Source organism: Alexandromys fortis, unplaced genomic scaffold, assembly GCF_014885135.2.
Source record: "Alexandromys fortis isolate MF-2015 unplaced genomic scaffold, M_Fortis_MF-2015_v1.1 scaffold_370, whole genome shotgun sequence".
Classification (NCBI taxonomy): domain Eukaryota; kingdom Metazoa; phylum Chordata; class Mammalia; order Rodentia; family Cricetidae; genus Alexandromys; species Alexandromys fortis.
Genome location: NW_026068242.1, coordinates 416714 through 433548, shown reverse-complemented (window position 1 = coordinate 433548; position 16835 = coordinate 416714). Strand labels below are relative to the sequence as shown.

General features: G+C 50.9%; 1 protein-coding gene across 1 annotated transcript in view; it reads right to left on the bottom strand.

The window, feature by feature from the left end:
* Zan (zonadhesin) overlaps positions 1-16835 on the bottom strand; it is an 88261-nt gene that overhangs the window by 6325 nt on the left and 65101 nt on the right. Inside the window, 17 exon segments of the mRNA XM_050131142.1 lie at positions 456-594; positions 687-886; positions 2114-2253; positions 3409-3576; positions 4060-4231; positions 4946-5075; positions 5894-6138; positions 6489-6630; positions 11010-11227; positions 11322-11463; positions 12156-12373; positions 12597-12738; positions 13326-13543; positions 13929-14070; positions 14925-15142; positions 16008-16149; positions 16514-16731. Coding sequence (XP_049987099.1) covers positions 456-594; positions 687-886; positions 2114-2253; positions 3409-3576; positions 4060-4231; positions 4946-5075; positions 5894-6138; positions 6489-6630; positions 11010-11227; positions 11322-11463; positions 12156-12373; positions 12597-12738; positions 13326-13543; positions 13929-14070; positions 14925-15142; positions 16008-16149; positions 16514-16731 — 2994 coding nt within the window.

The following is a 16835-nucleotide window of genomic DNA, read 5'->3' as shown; positions in this document are numbered from 1 at the left end:
ACCCCCGCATGTGTGTGTGTGAAGGTCCAGAGGTCAACTTCAGGTGCCATGCCTCAGCTCTCATCCACCTGCTCATCTGTCTGTTTGTTTTTCAAGACAGGGTCTCTCTGTAGCTTTAAAGCCTGTCCTGGAACTCACCCTGTAGACCAGGCTGGCTTTGAGCTCACAGAGATCCGCCTGCCTCTGCCTCCTGAGTGCTGGGATTAAAGGCGTGCACCACTGTACCTGGCTGGAACCCTATTTTCATTGCTCATACAGTGGGGTGTTGTGCTTTCCACTAAGTAAGGAACAAGTCTATCCTGGGGCAGAGCTCTGCATGGCCGGTACTAAACGCCTGGTAAGAGATGGTTCTTTTCAGACTTCCTGAGATCAAGCAGGAATCCCACCCGGGCAGGAATCTGACTCAGGGAGGGAGGGTAAGCCTGGTGTTGGAGACCACAAGGACCCAGGCTCACCCCGGAAGCAGCCTCGAGTAAAGTTGGCCACGGTGCAGGCCTCTCCAGCCCTGCAGCCATAGGGCTCACACAGCAGGGTCCCCTGGCTTGCGCAGGTGCAATGCTGGGAGCAGTCATCAGTCACATAGCTGTCACCTAGCTGGAAAAGAGGAAGTGAAGGCAGCAGACATTCTAGATTCATCCTAGATCTCATTCTCCATACCTGGATTCCCAGGCCTCCGCTGCCCAGACCTTGTAATAGAGGCCATTGGTGGTGCAGCCGCACTGTGTCACTGGGAGGCTCTGGGTATCACTGTAGATGTAGCCCGGGATGGTGGCACAGCCTTCCATGCAGGGACCTTCACAGGCCTTGGGGGTCACAAACTTGGCACAGGATGCTGGGCAGGGCGTCATACAGGGCTGGTACACAGTACTGGCAGGGCATGTCATGGCTGAGGGACAGAAGCGTGGTTAGCAGCTGGCTGGCCTTGGGGCTGGTGAGTAAGAGACAGAAAGCAGGGCATACGGTCATTCAACAGAGCACAGGGCTCCCTGTACACAGGGAAGCTCGGGCGAGCAGGCCCGGTCCGCCTCAAGTGTTGTCTGGAACATACGACCTTTGATGAAGACAGATGGACATGGGAGGGTGGGTACAGCAGGACATAATCCCAGCACTCAAGAGCTGATCCCGAAGGGCACCAGGAGTTTGAAGCCAGCTTGGGCTATGGAGTGAGATTTTGACGCAAAAGCCAAGAACAGGAGCTGGAGAAAGAGCTCCGCAGTCAGGAGCTCGATCCTGCAGAGGATTCTGGTTCTTTCTGCTCCCAGCGCCCACATGGCAGTTTAGGACCACCTGTAACTCCAGCTCCAGAGGCTCTGACACCCTCCTCCCACCTCTGTGGGCCTCAGGGTGCACATGGTGCACAGAACGCATGCAGGCAAAGCACTCATACATGTAAATCAAATAAAAATCAGTAAAGTTTTAAAATAAATCCACCCCAAAGCATACACGGGATAGCGCGGGAGTTAAAGCGCTTCTGCTCAAGTCAGGTGTGGGGACCTGAGGAAACCTGGGGGTTGACAGGCAGGCAGCACTACCTCCTCACCAGGCACTGGATGAGAGAGAGAGAGAGAGAGAGAGAGAGAGAGAGAGAGAGAGAGAGAGAGAGAGACCCTGTCTTAAAAAACAAGGTGGGCTAGTGAGATGGTTTTAGTGGGTGAAGGCGACCTGCCTGGATCCCTTCCCACATGGCGGAAGTTGTCTTCTGTCTTCTGACCTTCACATGTGTGCTGTGGAACATGTGCACCCACACATACACACAAAATAAAGAAATGTAACTGTCCCCCACCAAACAAACAAAAGAACAAAGTAAATGGTTCCTGTTCTCTGGTCTCCACACATATGTCTGCATGCATCCAAACACACACGGACACACACATATATAAACATACAAAAAATAAAAGAAGAGAAAACAACAGAAAAAAATGGGCAGAGAGGAGGAGGGGATTGGACAGCGGAGGAGTGGATGGGAGAGGGGTCAGTCTGGAATCACTTGCTGCCTTGAACTAGAAGAATCAAGGGAAAGGCCACGGTGAGGGCGGTGGCAGCAGCAGAGCTGAGCAGACAGCAGAATGACTGAGGAGTGAGAGCCGGCTGCCGGGCAGAAACAGAGCCTCACCACAGTGCGTCTGGTCCCGCCAGCCAGTTGTGTTGGCACCTGCCTCCTGGCAAATGATTGCGTATCCACTGAGGACCCGGCATCGAAACTCCTCTTCTTCTTTGGTTTTCCAACCAGTGCACACGTCGGACATACAGTGTCTGGGGTAGAAGGGGAGGGTGGAGTAGGTGTGCTTTAGAGAGGGGGAGCAAGGAGAGCCAGCCTTGTGGAAAAAGGGCCCAGGCAAGGGGCTGGGGGCTGGAGACATGGCTCAGCTGACCAAGTGCCTGCCTTGCAAGAATAAGAAAGGGCCTGTTTGATTCCCACTATCCATGCTAAAAACAAGCAGGGTGTGGTGAGGTGCTTGTAATTCCAGTGTTGGTGAAGGGGAAACAGGAGGGTCCCTGAGGCTCACCAGCCAGCCATCTTAGCCTAATCAGTCAGCCTTAGGCTCAAGTTAGAAACTTGTCTCAAAACAAGGTGGAAGCTGGGGAGATGCCACTAGGAAAAAGTACCTGCTGATCAAGTATGAGGAATTGAGTTCGAATCCCACACATGCCTGTAATCCCAGTTTCGTCAGGGAGTAAAAACAAAAGGATCAATGGGGTTCACTCTCTCACAGTCTAGCCAAAAAAACCCCAGTGAGCTGCAGGTTGGGTGTGAAACCCTGTCTCAAAGGAATAAGGCAAAGAGAGAAAGCAAGACACTGGACTTTAACTCTTGATGACCCAACACTCACACAAAAGGAAAGAAAGGTGGATGGCCCAGAAGTCGATCTCTGACCTATGTAAACATACATGGCACATACACTGAACGAAAAGGTGCGTGCCCATTCCCCTCGCAAATCCCCCCAAGTAGATAATAAGCAAAAGCTGAGGAGGCAGCCAAGTTGGTAGAGTGTTTGCTTAACATGCGTGAAGCCCTGGGTTCCATCCCCTGTACCACAAAAGCAAGGCATGGTGGCCCACGCCTGTAATCCCAGCACTTGGGAGGTGGAGGCAGAAGGATCAGAAATTCAAGGTCATCCTTAGGCATATATTAGCCTGGGCTACACGAGACCTAAATAAATACAGAATAAAATGGATTAAAAATAAAATAGAGAAGAGGGGCCCAGAACCCCACACAGAAAGTCGGCAGGCTAGAGGGGTAGCATGGGGATAAAGGATTGCAGAAAAACAGGATGTAGAATGGGGGGAGTCAGTAGGAAATGGGGTCACAAGGGAGAAGAACCAAGCCCACAGAGCTAGAGGGGGTCAGAGAGGAAAACCACAGCAGGAATCTGGAACATTCTTGTGAGTACTGGGCCTGTAACTCACTGCTCGAAGGGCTCTGGGGCTACAATCTGGTGACAGGCAGCAAAGGGACCCTGGGGGTCCACCACCACCCTACAGGCCTGGGTGCTGCTGAGGAGCGCTGTCTGCTCTGGGCTGCACTCTGACGGCAGAGGGTCAGACTCTTCCTCTCCCCCTTCTTCTGGTAGGGCCCTGAAGTGGGGATGCCAAGAGGCTGTGTGAGGTTTGGGAGGGAGGTGAACTTGAGGGAAAAAATAAATACAACAAATGTGCAGAAAAGTGAAGGAAAGGACAAGGGCACATGGGGATTTCCAATGAGCAGCTGTTCCCACTGGTCAGTAAGAGACCGAGTGACAGAAGGTGAGTCCGTGTTGCGGACCAGAGGGTTAAGGCAGTGGAAAAAGAGACTTGCTGGGTAGGAGATACCCAACTCAGAGGGACAGTGCCTGAAGAGAATCCCCCAGTGAGGGGCTGGGGTGTGGCTCAGTGGTAGAGCCCCTGCCTAGAATCCCCCAGTGGAGGGGCTGGGGTGTGGCTCGGTGGGAGAGCACCTGGCTTTGATTCTCAGTAAGGGCAAGGAGTGTGGCTCAGATTATGTGCACAAGTCTACAGGTTCGGTCCTCTACACCTCCAGTGAAAGAGACTCTTAGTCATCTCCCAATCCCCAGCCCTCACCTTGGCAATCGTAAGAGGGCTTTCACCATCTTCACCTCCCAACTGTTGCCAAAGGCATTGATGTTTGAGGTGAGTGTTCCACTGGGCAGCATCAAGTCATTGGCTCGGTCCTTATCATAGTTTCCACACAGGCCCCGTATCAGCCCACGGTACATGGTAGGCAAGGAGATCACTGCAGGACAAAGTAGTGAGCCAAACTCTGCTCTCCCCTCCACAATCTGAGTCTCCCTTTCAGGCTGGGGGCTCTATTCCCAGGTATAAGACATCTTCCTCTGACCTATCTGAGCTGTGCCTTTCCATCCCAGAAATGGGGTTCCTATTTTTCTGTGGTTATTGGCTTTATTGTTGCTATTTTCATTTTTGAGACAGGGTCTCATATAGCCCAAGCTGGACTCAAACAGGCTATGTAGTTGAGGCTAGCTTCACACTCCTGACCCTCCCGCATCCACTTCCCGACTGCCGAGAGACTACAGGTGTGCTCCAGCTGTGTAGCTGAGGCTAGCTTCTCCACACTGCACTGTCAGTTTCTTGGTTAGGGTTTGATTGGGTTCTTTTTTTTTTTTTTCATTTTTCGAGACAGGGTTTCTCTCTCTAACAGCCTTGACTGTCCTGGAACTCGCTCTGTAGACCAGGCTGACTTCAAACTCACAGAGATCCGCCTGCGTCTGCCTCCTGAGTGCGCCACCACTGCTTTACTGGGTTTCTTTGGGACAGTATTGCACTGTAAGCCCTGGACAGGCTGGAATTCACGATGTAGACCACATTGTCCCCAATCTCACTGGAGATCCTCCTGCCTCTGGCTCCCGAGGGTTGGGATTACGCATGTGAGCGAGCATGCCAGGCTCAGAGACAGGTCCTCTGCGGTCTGAGTCTGTGCCCCAGTTACCTGCAGTGTGCTTCCCGTCGAAGTCCACCACCATTTCAAAGTCAGTGAGGAGAAACAGCCGCTGCGCCCGCAGGAAGACCCCCAGGCGGTCATTTGGGTTGTAGGGGATTGCCACCTTTTGGTTGTTGACCTTGAAATGGAAGACTGTAGCTGCACAGTGTGCTAAGTGGGCCACACTCACTGCTGCTGTTGTCTGCGCCTGGCTTCGCCCAGCTCGCTGGAGTTTTCATTACCCCCAGTGTCAGAGACCTCCCTTTATACCCCAGTTCCTTCCTTGCAAACACTCAGAAAGAGATAGCTCAGTGGGTAGAGGCACTTGCCACTGATCTGGAGGACCTGAGGTCGACTTCCAGGACCTACACGGTGGACTCAGAGAACTGACTCCTCCAAGATGTCTTCTGACCTCCACACATGCCCAAACACGTACAATAAATAAGAAAGTGTGCCAGAGAGACAACCCATAGGTTGACAGTGGTTGCTGTGTCTCCAGAGGACCTGCATTCGGTTCCTAGAATCCTCGTTGGACTGTTCACAACTACCTATAACACTAGATTCAGGGTTCATGACACCTTTTGGCCTCTGTGGGCACTCATACATATGTGGATATACTTACATAGACACACATAAATAAATAAATGATAAACAAATAAGTAAATATTTAAAATTGAAATAAGTGTAAAAGGATGCTGCTTTTCTAGCCAGCCCCGAGGCGGCTCCAGCCCCGTTACCACATGCCGTCCTCCCTTCTGCCCCTCCCTCCGCTCCCTTCATCCTCCCAGCTCTTTCTTCAGCCCCTTTTTTCCAGGAAGTGGTACCAACTCTGACTTCTAAGAGCAGTCTGCACCCCTGGAAACTCCCTGACAATGGAGCACTCTGGTTTTGCTAACCACAGGCGGTCTACAGTGGTCTCCAGGTTCCCTTCAGGTCTGGTCGTGCCCCTTTACTCACCAAAGCCACCAGCCCTTCTTGGAGCTGTATTTTATAGCCGTAGACGTTCGTGGTCACTTCATGCAAGGTTGGACTCCCTTTGGGGGATATTTTGTTGCGCCCCTCTATGACCAGGTGCTCCATCCCCTCTGGGAGTTTGTCCACTGTCTTTATGAGATAGTAGTTCATCCGACCCAGGAAGCGGTAGGAGAAGCCATCGAAAGTGTGGTAATAGGGGTCCCCAAAGATGGTACATTTTTCCAGTTCTGTCAAGAAATGTGCACACTGAGCCGGGCGGTGGTGGCGCATGCCTTTAATCCCAGCACTCGGGAGGCAGAGGCAGGCGGATCTCTGTGAGTTCGAGACCAGCCTGGTCTACAGAGCTAGTTCCAGGACAGGCTCCAAAGCCACAGAGAAACCCAGTCTCGAAAAACCAAAAAAAAAAAAAAAGAAATGTGCACACTGGAAAGGACCTCAGCCCAGCTACTGGTCTCCCAGAATCTCTTCCTAACTGTGGTATTTCTGATTACCCTCCCTCTTAGGCCAGGGGCCCTGCCTCTGATTCTTTCGGTCACCAGGGCTCCCCTCCCCTCCCCCTCCCCCACGGCTCCCTTACTGTTGGCCGCACAGTTACTGCTGCCGTCATCACTGTGCTGGCAGTGGGACCCTGTGGGGCAGCTGAAATTCCGGCACTGAACAGCTCCATCCACGCAGGTACAGCTCTGGGTGCAGCCACTGGAGAGCCAGGTCTTGCCTATCTGCAGAAGGCAAGGGAAGAGAAAGGGAGTGAGGACAGGGGTGGTAATTCTAAAGAGAAAGGCTTGGCTCCCATGAGAATGGTTTGCATTGGACCTCCCTACCTGCAGGTCCCATGTCTATCAAGCCAACTAACTATGGAATGAAAATATTTGAAACAATTGCCTCCAGCTTTTATATGTGCCTGGTCTTACTGTAGCTTGCAAGGCTGTGTTTGGTTGGTGTCCCTGGGAGGTCTGCTCTTTTCTGAACAGAAAAGGAGAAGTGGATCTGGGGAAGAGGGAAGGTGGAGGGAGGGAAGGAAGGAAGGATGCAGTCTGTGTGAGAGAAGAACAAATAAAAAGAAAACATAATAAAATAAAACTACCACATGGTCCAAATATCAAAAAATTGTATCTATGGTTAGGGGTAGATCTCAGTGGTAGAGCCCCTGCCTAGAATCCCCCAGTGAGGTGTTGGGGCACAGACAGTAGAGCCCCTAGAATCTCCTAGTGAAGGGATAGAGTATGGGTCAGGGGTAGACTTAATGACTACCATGAATGAGGCCCTAGGTTCTAGAAAGAAATTTTATGTCATTATTCCCTAAATAATACAGCAGAACTATTTGTGTAATCCCAGCCTCAGCCTCCAACTTTGGAGGACCCTCCCCTGTGCTCTTCGAACCTTGACCCTTCCCCAGGAAAGGTCAAGACCATTCTCACAGGCAATTTAAACGGCTCCCCAGAAAATAAACATGTGTTTTTCCCTTTTTCTCTCTGGTGGGTGATGGTGTTGGCGGCTTCCGGTTCCCCTAAGGGTCACCTGGGAGCACAGGCATCTAATTAAACCTGGATATATTTAATTTGGTCTGATTTGGTTTAATTAGAATTATTGTGTGTTGGCGGAGTGGCTGGGTTAGAAAATATTCCTAACATCTTGGAGGTCCCACCAAGGGGTTGTTTTTCCCGCGGGTCCACAGCCACGTGCTGGAAACGCCCTTATCCTCCCCCCACCCAGCTCTCCGACAGGCTAAATTCGGCTCCGGGCTAGGTAGGCTTCATTGTAGTGAGTATCTTTTTCTTGCCTATACTACTAGGGTTTTGTTTGTGTTTACTTTTCTTGATTTTCGGGCTTTTGTGGAAGATGTGGTCCGCACCAAAAGCCTCACCCACGTGGTGAAAGCTGAGACTTTTGCTGAGGTGAATTTTGTTTGTGCAGGGACGCCTGACAATTGATTTTCACAGCCCTGTTTGGGCCCAAGAGTTATTTCAGTGGACACACTGTGATAGACTTGAGCCACACAACTGGGCATAGACTTTTAAAATGGGCGCTTGCAATTCAAAGCCAGATCCGTTATCGCCCTGGAATGCCTCTTAAAAAAAAAAAAAAGTCTTTATAAATCTGTCTGATTCAATCTGTCCCAAGCGGCTAATTTCTCTATACACTAAGATTTGGCCCCAGTATGATCTTGACAATGGGACGTGATGGCCACCAGAGAAAAGCCTTGAGTTTACTGTCCTCCAAGACCTAGAAAATTTTTGTTGCTGTGGAGATAAATGGACAGAACTCTCTCGTGTTCACGATTTTTGGGCACTGAATTCTTGCCCCTCCCTCAGTAACCAGTGTCTTGCAGCACCAGTTTTTGTTGCTAGGTTCATGGTGCTTCCAGATTCCCAGTCATCTTGGAACTGGGATCCTGATAGCTTGGCCCCTCACCTACTCCCTGGAACCCTCACTACTCCCAACCCCCCTATAGAGCAACATTCTTCATATGCCTCTCCCTACCCACCCTCACCTACTCCTTCCCTAGCCAAACCGGAAGTTCAAGGTCAACTTTCCCCTTACCCACCTTCTCCCCGCCCTCCACCCCATCTTCCTATCCTCGGACCCCCTTTGCACAATGGGTTAACTCCCCCAATCCTTCCTTGTCTCCTCTCATATCAGATCCCACCATAACCCTGTCCTTCTCTATCCTCTCTGGGAAGTAGCGGGAGCTGATGGCATTATTAAAGTCCATGTTCCCTTTTCTCTTCCAGATCTTCCTCAGAGAGAAAAGCAGCTGGGGTCCTTTTCTGCTAATCCTCCTGCTTATATTAAAGAGTTTCACTGTCTGTCCCAGGCCTACGATCTAACCTGGCATGACTTCTATGTCATCCAGGCTTCTACTCTCACTCCTGAGGAGCTAAGTAGAATTCAGGAAGCAGCTAGACAGTATGCAGACCAGACTCATCTGTACGGTCCCTGTGGGGGAAGTGGCTGTGCCAGCCACAGAACCACACTGGGACTACCAACCTGGCCAAAGCGGTTGGGCGGGGCATCATGGTTCATTGCCTCCTTCAGGGTATGGAAATGGTCTCAGAAAAAGTAGTTAATTTTGACAAACTTCAAGAGATCACACAGCTAGCTGACGAAAACCCAGCCATTTTTTAAAATAGGTTACAAGAGAGCATGGTCCAATATACATGGCTGGATTTAGCCTCCCCGCAGGAGCCATGGTCCTAGCTACCCATTTAATTTCTCAGTCAGCACCAGATATTAGAGAAAAGTTAAATCCTATACAAGAATTGGTGAAAATAGCCTTTAAAGTTTTTAATGCCCAAGAAGAGAAAGCTGAGTCTTCCTGACAGATGAGGGTGTAACAGGCAGTAATGCTCCAGGCCCAAGCCTTAGCAGCTGCCCTAAGGCCAACAAGACTCCTGGAAGGGGGATACAGGAAGTCAACCACAAGGCTCCATCCCAGCAGAGCTCAGCTTAAGTCAACCTTGCCAGTAAGCTGCTTCAAAGGTGTTCTAGCCAGGCGGTGGTGGCGTATGCCTTTAATCCCAGCACTCGGGAGGCAGAGGCAGGTGATCTCTGTGAGTTCGAGGCCAGCCTGGTCTACAAGAGCTAGTTCCAGGACAGGAACCAAAAGCTACGGAGAAACCCTGTCTCGAAAATCAAAAAAAAAAAAAAAAAGGTGTTCTAAATGGCCATTCGGCACAATATTGCCCTGGGCCTCCTACAAGGCCATGCCCTATCTGCCAGCAATGTGGACACTGGAAATCACAATGCCCCCATGGGGGCTCGTCCTCTACGTCACACCATGGAGGTCCAGCCTCACCAACATCAACAAGTGAGAAGAGAGCCTAAAATGTAGGTCATAAATATCACCCCTTATACAGTCTTCACCCCTCTCCAAGAAGGGTCAAGGTAGCCAGCCAATCCTTGACCCTTCCCCAGGAAAGGTCAAGACCACTCCCACAGGCTATTTAGATTGTTCCCCAGAAAATAAACCCGTGGTGTTCCCTTTTCCTCTCTGGTGGTCGCATTGGCGACTTCCTGTTCCCCTCTGGGCCACCCAGGAGTGCAGGTGTCTAATTAAACCTGGATATCTTTTAATTTGGTCTGATTTGGTTTGATTGGGATTATTTTGCATTGGCAGAGTGGTTTGGTTAGGAAATATTCCCAACAATTTGTATAACTTTACATAGTCTTATTATAATTCATGTAGAATTATTTAAATCAAATAGGAAGATATATCAGTACTATGTATTTTACTTATTACTTGTGTGTGGATGTATGTGTGTGAATGCATGTGTTCATGTGTGTGTGTGTGTATGTGCATGCATGTAGACATATATGCACGTACATGTGTAGAGGAGGGCCAAAGGACAAGCTTTTCCTTAGGAACTGTTCACCTTGTTCTTTGAGGCAGGGTGTCTCATTAAGTCTTGAACTTGCTAAGTAGGCTAGGTTGGCTGGCCAGTGAGCCCTGGAGATCTATCTGCCTATCTCCACCTCTTCAATGCTGGGATTACAAGTAAATAATACTACATCTGACTTTCAAAAAATAGAAAAAATACTTATTTTGGGCATTGGATGCCATAGCATATGTGTGTGGGAGGGGTGGCCAGAGGACATTTCTTTCAGTAGCCTGGGATCAAAGTCAGGTCACTGGGCTTTGTGGGAGGAAATGGAGCAACAAAGTTCTTCCTGTTTGGTCACCCTCTACCTTGGTTTCAGCTGCGGGGATTCCCGGACACAGTTCCCAATCTATGAGGGCTGGGAATGTGGCTCGATTGGTAGAATGCTTGCCTATGATGTACAAAGCCCTGGCTTCCACCCCAGGCACCACACAACCCAGGCATGGTGGGGCAGCCTGTCATTCCCGTTCTCCAAAAGTCAAAGCAGGAGGACCTGGAGTTCAAGACCATCTTCAGGTATGCAGTGAGTTTGAGACCAGCCTGAGTTACAGGAGTCTTTATCTTTGAAAAATGAAAAAAACAAAAATTAAAACTCATTCTAAGGTCTACCAGCTTTCACATTCCAGGGCCAACCATATAAACAGGCGCATCCAAGGCTGAGAAAGGCAGAGGGTGCCTGCCCCCCACTCCCCGCCATCCCAGGCTCCACACCAACTCACTGGGATGAGGTCACCCTTGGCATCTTTGCAGCCACATTGGTTTCTGGGTACACACTTGTCCTCACTGAGCAGGTAGTCAGGTCGACAGACACAGCCCTCCTTGCAGGTGGAGGAGTCTTTGGGGCTGACGCCCTCACAGTGGCCTTTTGGGTTGGAGCAGGAAGGCAGACAGGAGGGAAGGCAACTGGTGTAGAGGCTGTTGGCTGGGCACTTCAGCGCTGTGGAGTGGAAGAAGAATGGGGCTCAGGCCATGCCTCGGATTTCTCCAGCCATGAGCTGGTTCTGTCCTTCCCTTCCCATGTGCTCCCTTACTGTCGGAGACACAGTTACTGCTGCCGTCTTGATATTGTTGGCAGTGGGTCCCTGAGGGGCACTGGAAGTTCTGGCATTGAAAGAGTCCTTCCTTGCACGCACAAATCCGGGTACAGTCAGTAGAGATCCATGTCTGGCCGGTCTGCAGAAGTCACCAGAAGGAAAAGAGAGAGAGAACATAGGGCTTAGTTTTCTGTCCAAGGGTCTTATATTTGCCCTATGCACCTGCAGGTTCCATATCCACCGAGTCAACCAACTACAGATGACAAAAAAAGTCCTTTTAAATTGCCCACTGGGATTGTGGGCATAACCGAGCCTGACTAGAACACTGAGTGAGGGATGGGAACATGGCTCAGGGGGTGTGACCCAGTAGTAGCTAGAGTACTGGCCCAGAATTCTTAGTGAGATGTTGGCAGTACCCAGTGGCAGGTATAGTGCTTGTTTAGAATCCCCCAGTGAGCGTTAGAGGTATGGTCCAGCAGAGGAACATCTGTCTAGAATCCTCCATTGAACACTAGGACATGTGGTTCAGTGGCAGAGCAGTCCCCTGGCACGTGCCAAGACTCTAAAACCTTCAAACCCCGGAGCTAACCATATAAGTAAGAGTATCCAGAGAGACAAAGAGAAAGAAGCTCTAATCCTAACCTTAAAAATCTAGGTGTGCGTGTGTAAATGGGCATACATCCATGTTGAGGTGTCACCTCTTATATCATAAGAAAACTGGGGTCACAGACAGCTGTACCTAGCTTCCATGGGTAGTGGGAACTCAACTCAGGTCCTCACATTTACGGAGCCAACTCCCATTCCCTCATGGCAGTCTCCAGGCCTGCTTACCTGGATGAGGTTGCCCCGGGCGTCCTTGCAGCCACAGTGAATTCTGAGCACACACTTGTTGTCATGCAGCACGTAGCCGGATCGACAGACACAGCCCTCCTTGCAGGGGGAGGGGACCCTGGGGCTGGAGCCCTGGCAGAGGCCCTCTGGATCCGAGCAGGTAGGTAGACAGGATGGGAGGCAGCTGGTGTAGAAGCTGCGGGCCGGACATTTCAGAGCTTTGTGGCAGAAACGGAGTGGCATTAGTGCAGAGAACCAGAGGAGCCCAAGGAAGCAGAGGCCATGTTAAACAGGGTGGGCAGAACAACTAAGAAACTTTAGGGCTTCCTCTGCCCCTTTTGTTATTCATCCAGCAAAGATTTACTGAGTATGGACTGTGTCCCCCAGAGAACTACCTTCCTTCTTGCCCTCTCTCTGATCCTTCCCCCATGGCTTTCTTACCGCTGGTGACACAGCTTCTGCTGCCATCTTTATTGTACTCGCAATGGGACCCTGTTGGGCATTTGAAGTTATGACACTGGACAGTCCCTCCTCTGCAGGTACAGCTCTGGGTACATTCACCAGTGATCCACGTCTTGTTTTCCTGTAGAAGCCACAAGAGGACGAAGTCCCCAGCGAACAGCAGAGGGTGTAGCTCAGTGCAAGGGGACAGAGCAGCAAGCAGTAGGGCACTTGTCCAGCATATGCCAAGAAGTGACTACCCTTCAACTCCAGGACAAGCCATAGAGATAGGAGCATCATGTGACAAGACAGATAAAATGGCTCCCAAGACCACTTTCAGAAATGTGTTTGTGTGCCCACGCACATTTGTGTTCACGCATGTGTGGGTGTGCATGTACTCCTGAAGGGCAGAAGACATTCTCAGGTGTTGGTCTTTCATTCCACTTTGCACCAGAACAGGTTCTCTCTCTCTCTTTCTCCCCATCTCTCCCTCCCTCTCTCTTTCTCTCTCCCATCTTGGTTTGGATGATGCTCACTACTATGTACACCAGACTGTCTAGCCTGCACATTTCTGAGGGTTGTCCTGTTTGTACCTTTCATATTTCGGCAGGAGCTCTGGGATTACAAACCACTGTGCCCAGTTTAAATGGATCATGGGGACTTGAACTGAAGTTTTCACCCCCCACCCTTTCCACACACACACTAATCCCATTTTTCACGCTCACTCACTGGAATGAGAGTGCCCTGGACATCTTTGCAGCCACACTGGATTCTGGGCACACACTCGTCATTATTCAGCACATAGCCAGGTTGACAGAGGCAGCCTGCATTGCAGACGGCAGGGACTTTGGTGCTGGTGCCCTCGCAGTGCCCATCGGGATTCAAGCAGGAGGGTAAACAGGAAGGAAGGCAGTTGGTGAAGTGGCTGTGGGCTGGGCATTGAAAGGCTGTCGGATGGAAGTGGCGTGGTGTTAGTGGAGAGGGCCTGAGAATGATGGTGGGAGCAGAGGCTTCAGAAACCAGGCTAGGACGAATGACCAACACAGCTTGTTTGTGGGTTTCCCCTCCATTCATTATTCATTCATTCAGCAGACGCGTAGTGAGCATGGACTGTGGTGATTCCTGAGAGAGTGGCCCTCCTAAGTCAACACGGGAGCTGAACCATTGGGAGACACTGAGCAGAGGCCCTACCGTGGGTTCCCAGACCCCTCCCCTCTGTGGTAGCTCCTACCTCCCATCTCTAAGGCCCAGGAGACTAGGTTCCTCTTGCCCTGCTTCTGATTCCTCCAGTAAAGAGGATACCCTCACCACCTTTCCCAGTGGCTCCCTTACTGTTGGCCGCACAGTTACTGCTGCCATCATCACTATGCTGGCAGTGGGTCTCCGAGGGGCAGCTGAACTTTTGGCACTGGATGGTCCCATTGATGCAGGCACAGCTCTGGGTGCAGCCACTGGAGATCCAGGTCTTGCCTGCCTGCAGAAGCCAGGGAAGAGAAAGGATGATTCTAAGGAACCAAGCTTAATCTGCAAGTTCCACACCTACTGAGTCAACTACTAGAGTGAGAAAAACTGCATCTGAACTTACAGGTAGAGTGGCTCAGTGGTAGAGCCCCTGCCTAGAATCCCCCAGTGAGGGGCTGGGGTGTGGCTCAGTGGTAGAGCCCCTGCCTAGAATCCCTCAAAGAAGGGCTAGCTAAGATGCTCAGAGAACATTTGTCTAGCATTTTCCAGGCCCTGACTGATCTTCACAAACCAGGGCCAGCCATACAGACAGATTTATCCAACATAGAGAGAAAGAGACAAAAGGAAAAGGTCATCAACAATCTAACTTTTTTTTCCGGGCGGGGGGGGAGTAGATAATCTTAGTGCTTGTGTGAATGTTCTTGCGTGAGAGAGCAGGTGTACATACATGTGGAGGCAGGAGGACAAGCTCAGGTGCGGGGTATGACTTTCTACCTTGTAATGAGACACGCCTTCCCCCTTGTCGTTTACCTCTGGCCCCCAAATGTCAAAGGGTCCCTGCTGTGTCCCCCCATTGCTCAGTGCAGCCCTAGTGTCGCGTTCAGTCTACATGAATAACGAAGATTAGAACTCGGGCCCTCAGATGGGCGTGAGGGCGCACGCCTTTAACCCCAGCACTCGGGAGGCAGAGGCAGGTGGATCTCTGTGAGTTCGAGGCCAGCCTGGTCTACAGAGCGAGTTCCAGGACAGTCAGGGCTACACAGAGAAGCCTGTCTTGGAAAACAACAAGAACAACAAAAAGAACTCAGATCCTCTCCATATTTTCAGCCTCAGCCTCCCCCCACCCAACTTCAGAGGCCCACTCACCAAGATGAGGTTACCCTGGGCATCTTTGCAGCTGCACTGAGTTCTGGGAATACACTTGTCACCGCTCAGTATGTAGCCAGATTGACAGATACAGCCCTCCTTGCAAGTGGGGGAGGCTCTGGGGCTGGTGTCCTTGCAGAGGCCATCGGGGTCCAGACAAGAAGGCAGACAGGAGGGAAGGCAGCTGGTATAGCGACTGTGAGCTGGGCACTGTCCAGCTATGGAGTGGAGGGAGAACAAGGTTAGTGGAGAGGATGGGGTGGGCTAGGAAGCAGGGACTAGAGAAACAAGGACGGGCGGAGTGGCTAACAGAACTCATTCATTGTTATCCATTCAGCAGAGCATGGACTCTGTGCCAAGCCCTGAGGAAAGAAAATAAGAATGGTTTTCCGCAACTCAGTATGGGAAACTATTAAGAGATTAGCAGTGGAAAGGGACCGTTCAGTAAACATTTACTGACGTGGGCTGTGTGGGAATCCCTAAGAGAAGAAAGTAAGAAAAGGTAGATCTCCCAGGGTAACACGGGACACTAATTCTGATGGTTAGTTTTAACTATCAATTTGACACAATGTAGAATCATCTAGGAAGAGTTGTAATAAGTCTTGTCCAGATCAGACTGGAACCGTCTGGACTACTATTAATTGATATAGGAAATTCAGGCCACTGTGGATAGCAGAATTTCCTGGGTTTGGCCCTGGGCTGTATAGAGTAGAGAAAGCTAGCTAAATGCGAGTGAGGGGGCATGCTTGCACTGCCCTTTGTCTGTGTGCCTGTGATTAACTCTCTAAGTCCCCACAGTGATGGGCTGGAACTGTGAGCCAAAAGAAGCCCTTTGTCCCTAAGCTGCTTTGTGTCACAGCACATGGTATCCCAGCAACAGAAACGGACTGTGACGTGACCACAGAGAGCCTGACACTGAGAAGGACACAGCCTAGCCACAGTCTCCAGAATCCCTTCCCACCCTGTTATCCCTCCAGCCCCTGAACTCCGAGGCCCAGGGAGGGGCCTGGGCACTTTCTTGTCCTGCCTCTGCTTCCTCCAGGCATGAGGACAGTCTCTTCAACTCCCTTCGAGGTTCCTTACTGATTTCAGCACAACTGCTGCTGTTATTCTCGATGTCCTGGCACTGAGTTCCTGAGGGGCACTGGAAGCCCCTGCACTGAATAAGTCCTCCCATGCAGGTACATCTCTGGGAACAGCCTGTAGCAATCCAGGTCTTTCCTGCCTACAGAAGTCACAGGAGGATGCAGGAAGTAAGGAGACAGGCTTAGCCTGCTGTCTGAAGGGCTTGTATTTGCCCTCCTTACCTGCGGGCTATTAAGTCAGCTAAGTACAGAACCAGGGGAAAATTGTATCTGGAGCTGCCTGGTGGGAGAGGGCCTATGTAGACTCCACTAGGAAGAAGGTGGGAACAGATTATCTGTCTGGAATCCCCCAGTGAGGGGCTGGAATATGGCTCAATGAAAGAGCACGCTCCTATGTTCCGGGATCTGAACATCTCCAGGGCCAGCGATATAGTCACGTACATCCCAGGCACACAGAACAGGGAAAGAAGGAAGACCCCAGTCCCAGACTCTAAGCTCACTCACCGGGATGAGAGCACCTTGGGAGTCTTTGCAGTCACACTCAATTCTGGGTACACACTTGTCCCTGTTGAACACAAAGCCGGACTGACAGAGGCAGCCTTCCTTGCAAGTGGAGGGGTCTTTGAGGCTGGTGACCTCACAGTGCTCCTTCAGGTTGGAGCAGGATGGGATGCAGGAAGGAAGGCAGCTGGTGTGGTAGCCGTGGTCTGGGCACTGCAGAGCTACAGGGTGGAAGGGTGTGAAGTCAGTGCACGGGGCTGCAGAGAGCCTGGGAAGTAGGGACTAAAGGAACTACGCGGGACAGGGCAAGAAGAGCTTGTGATTT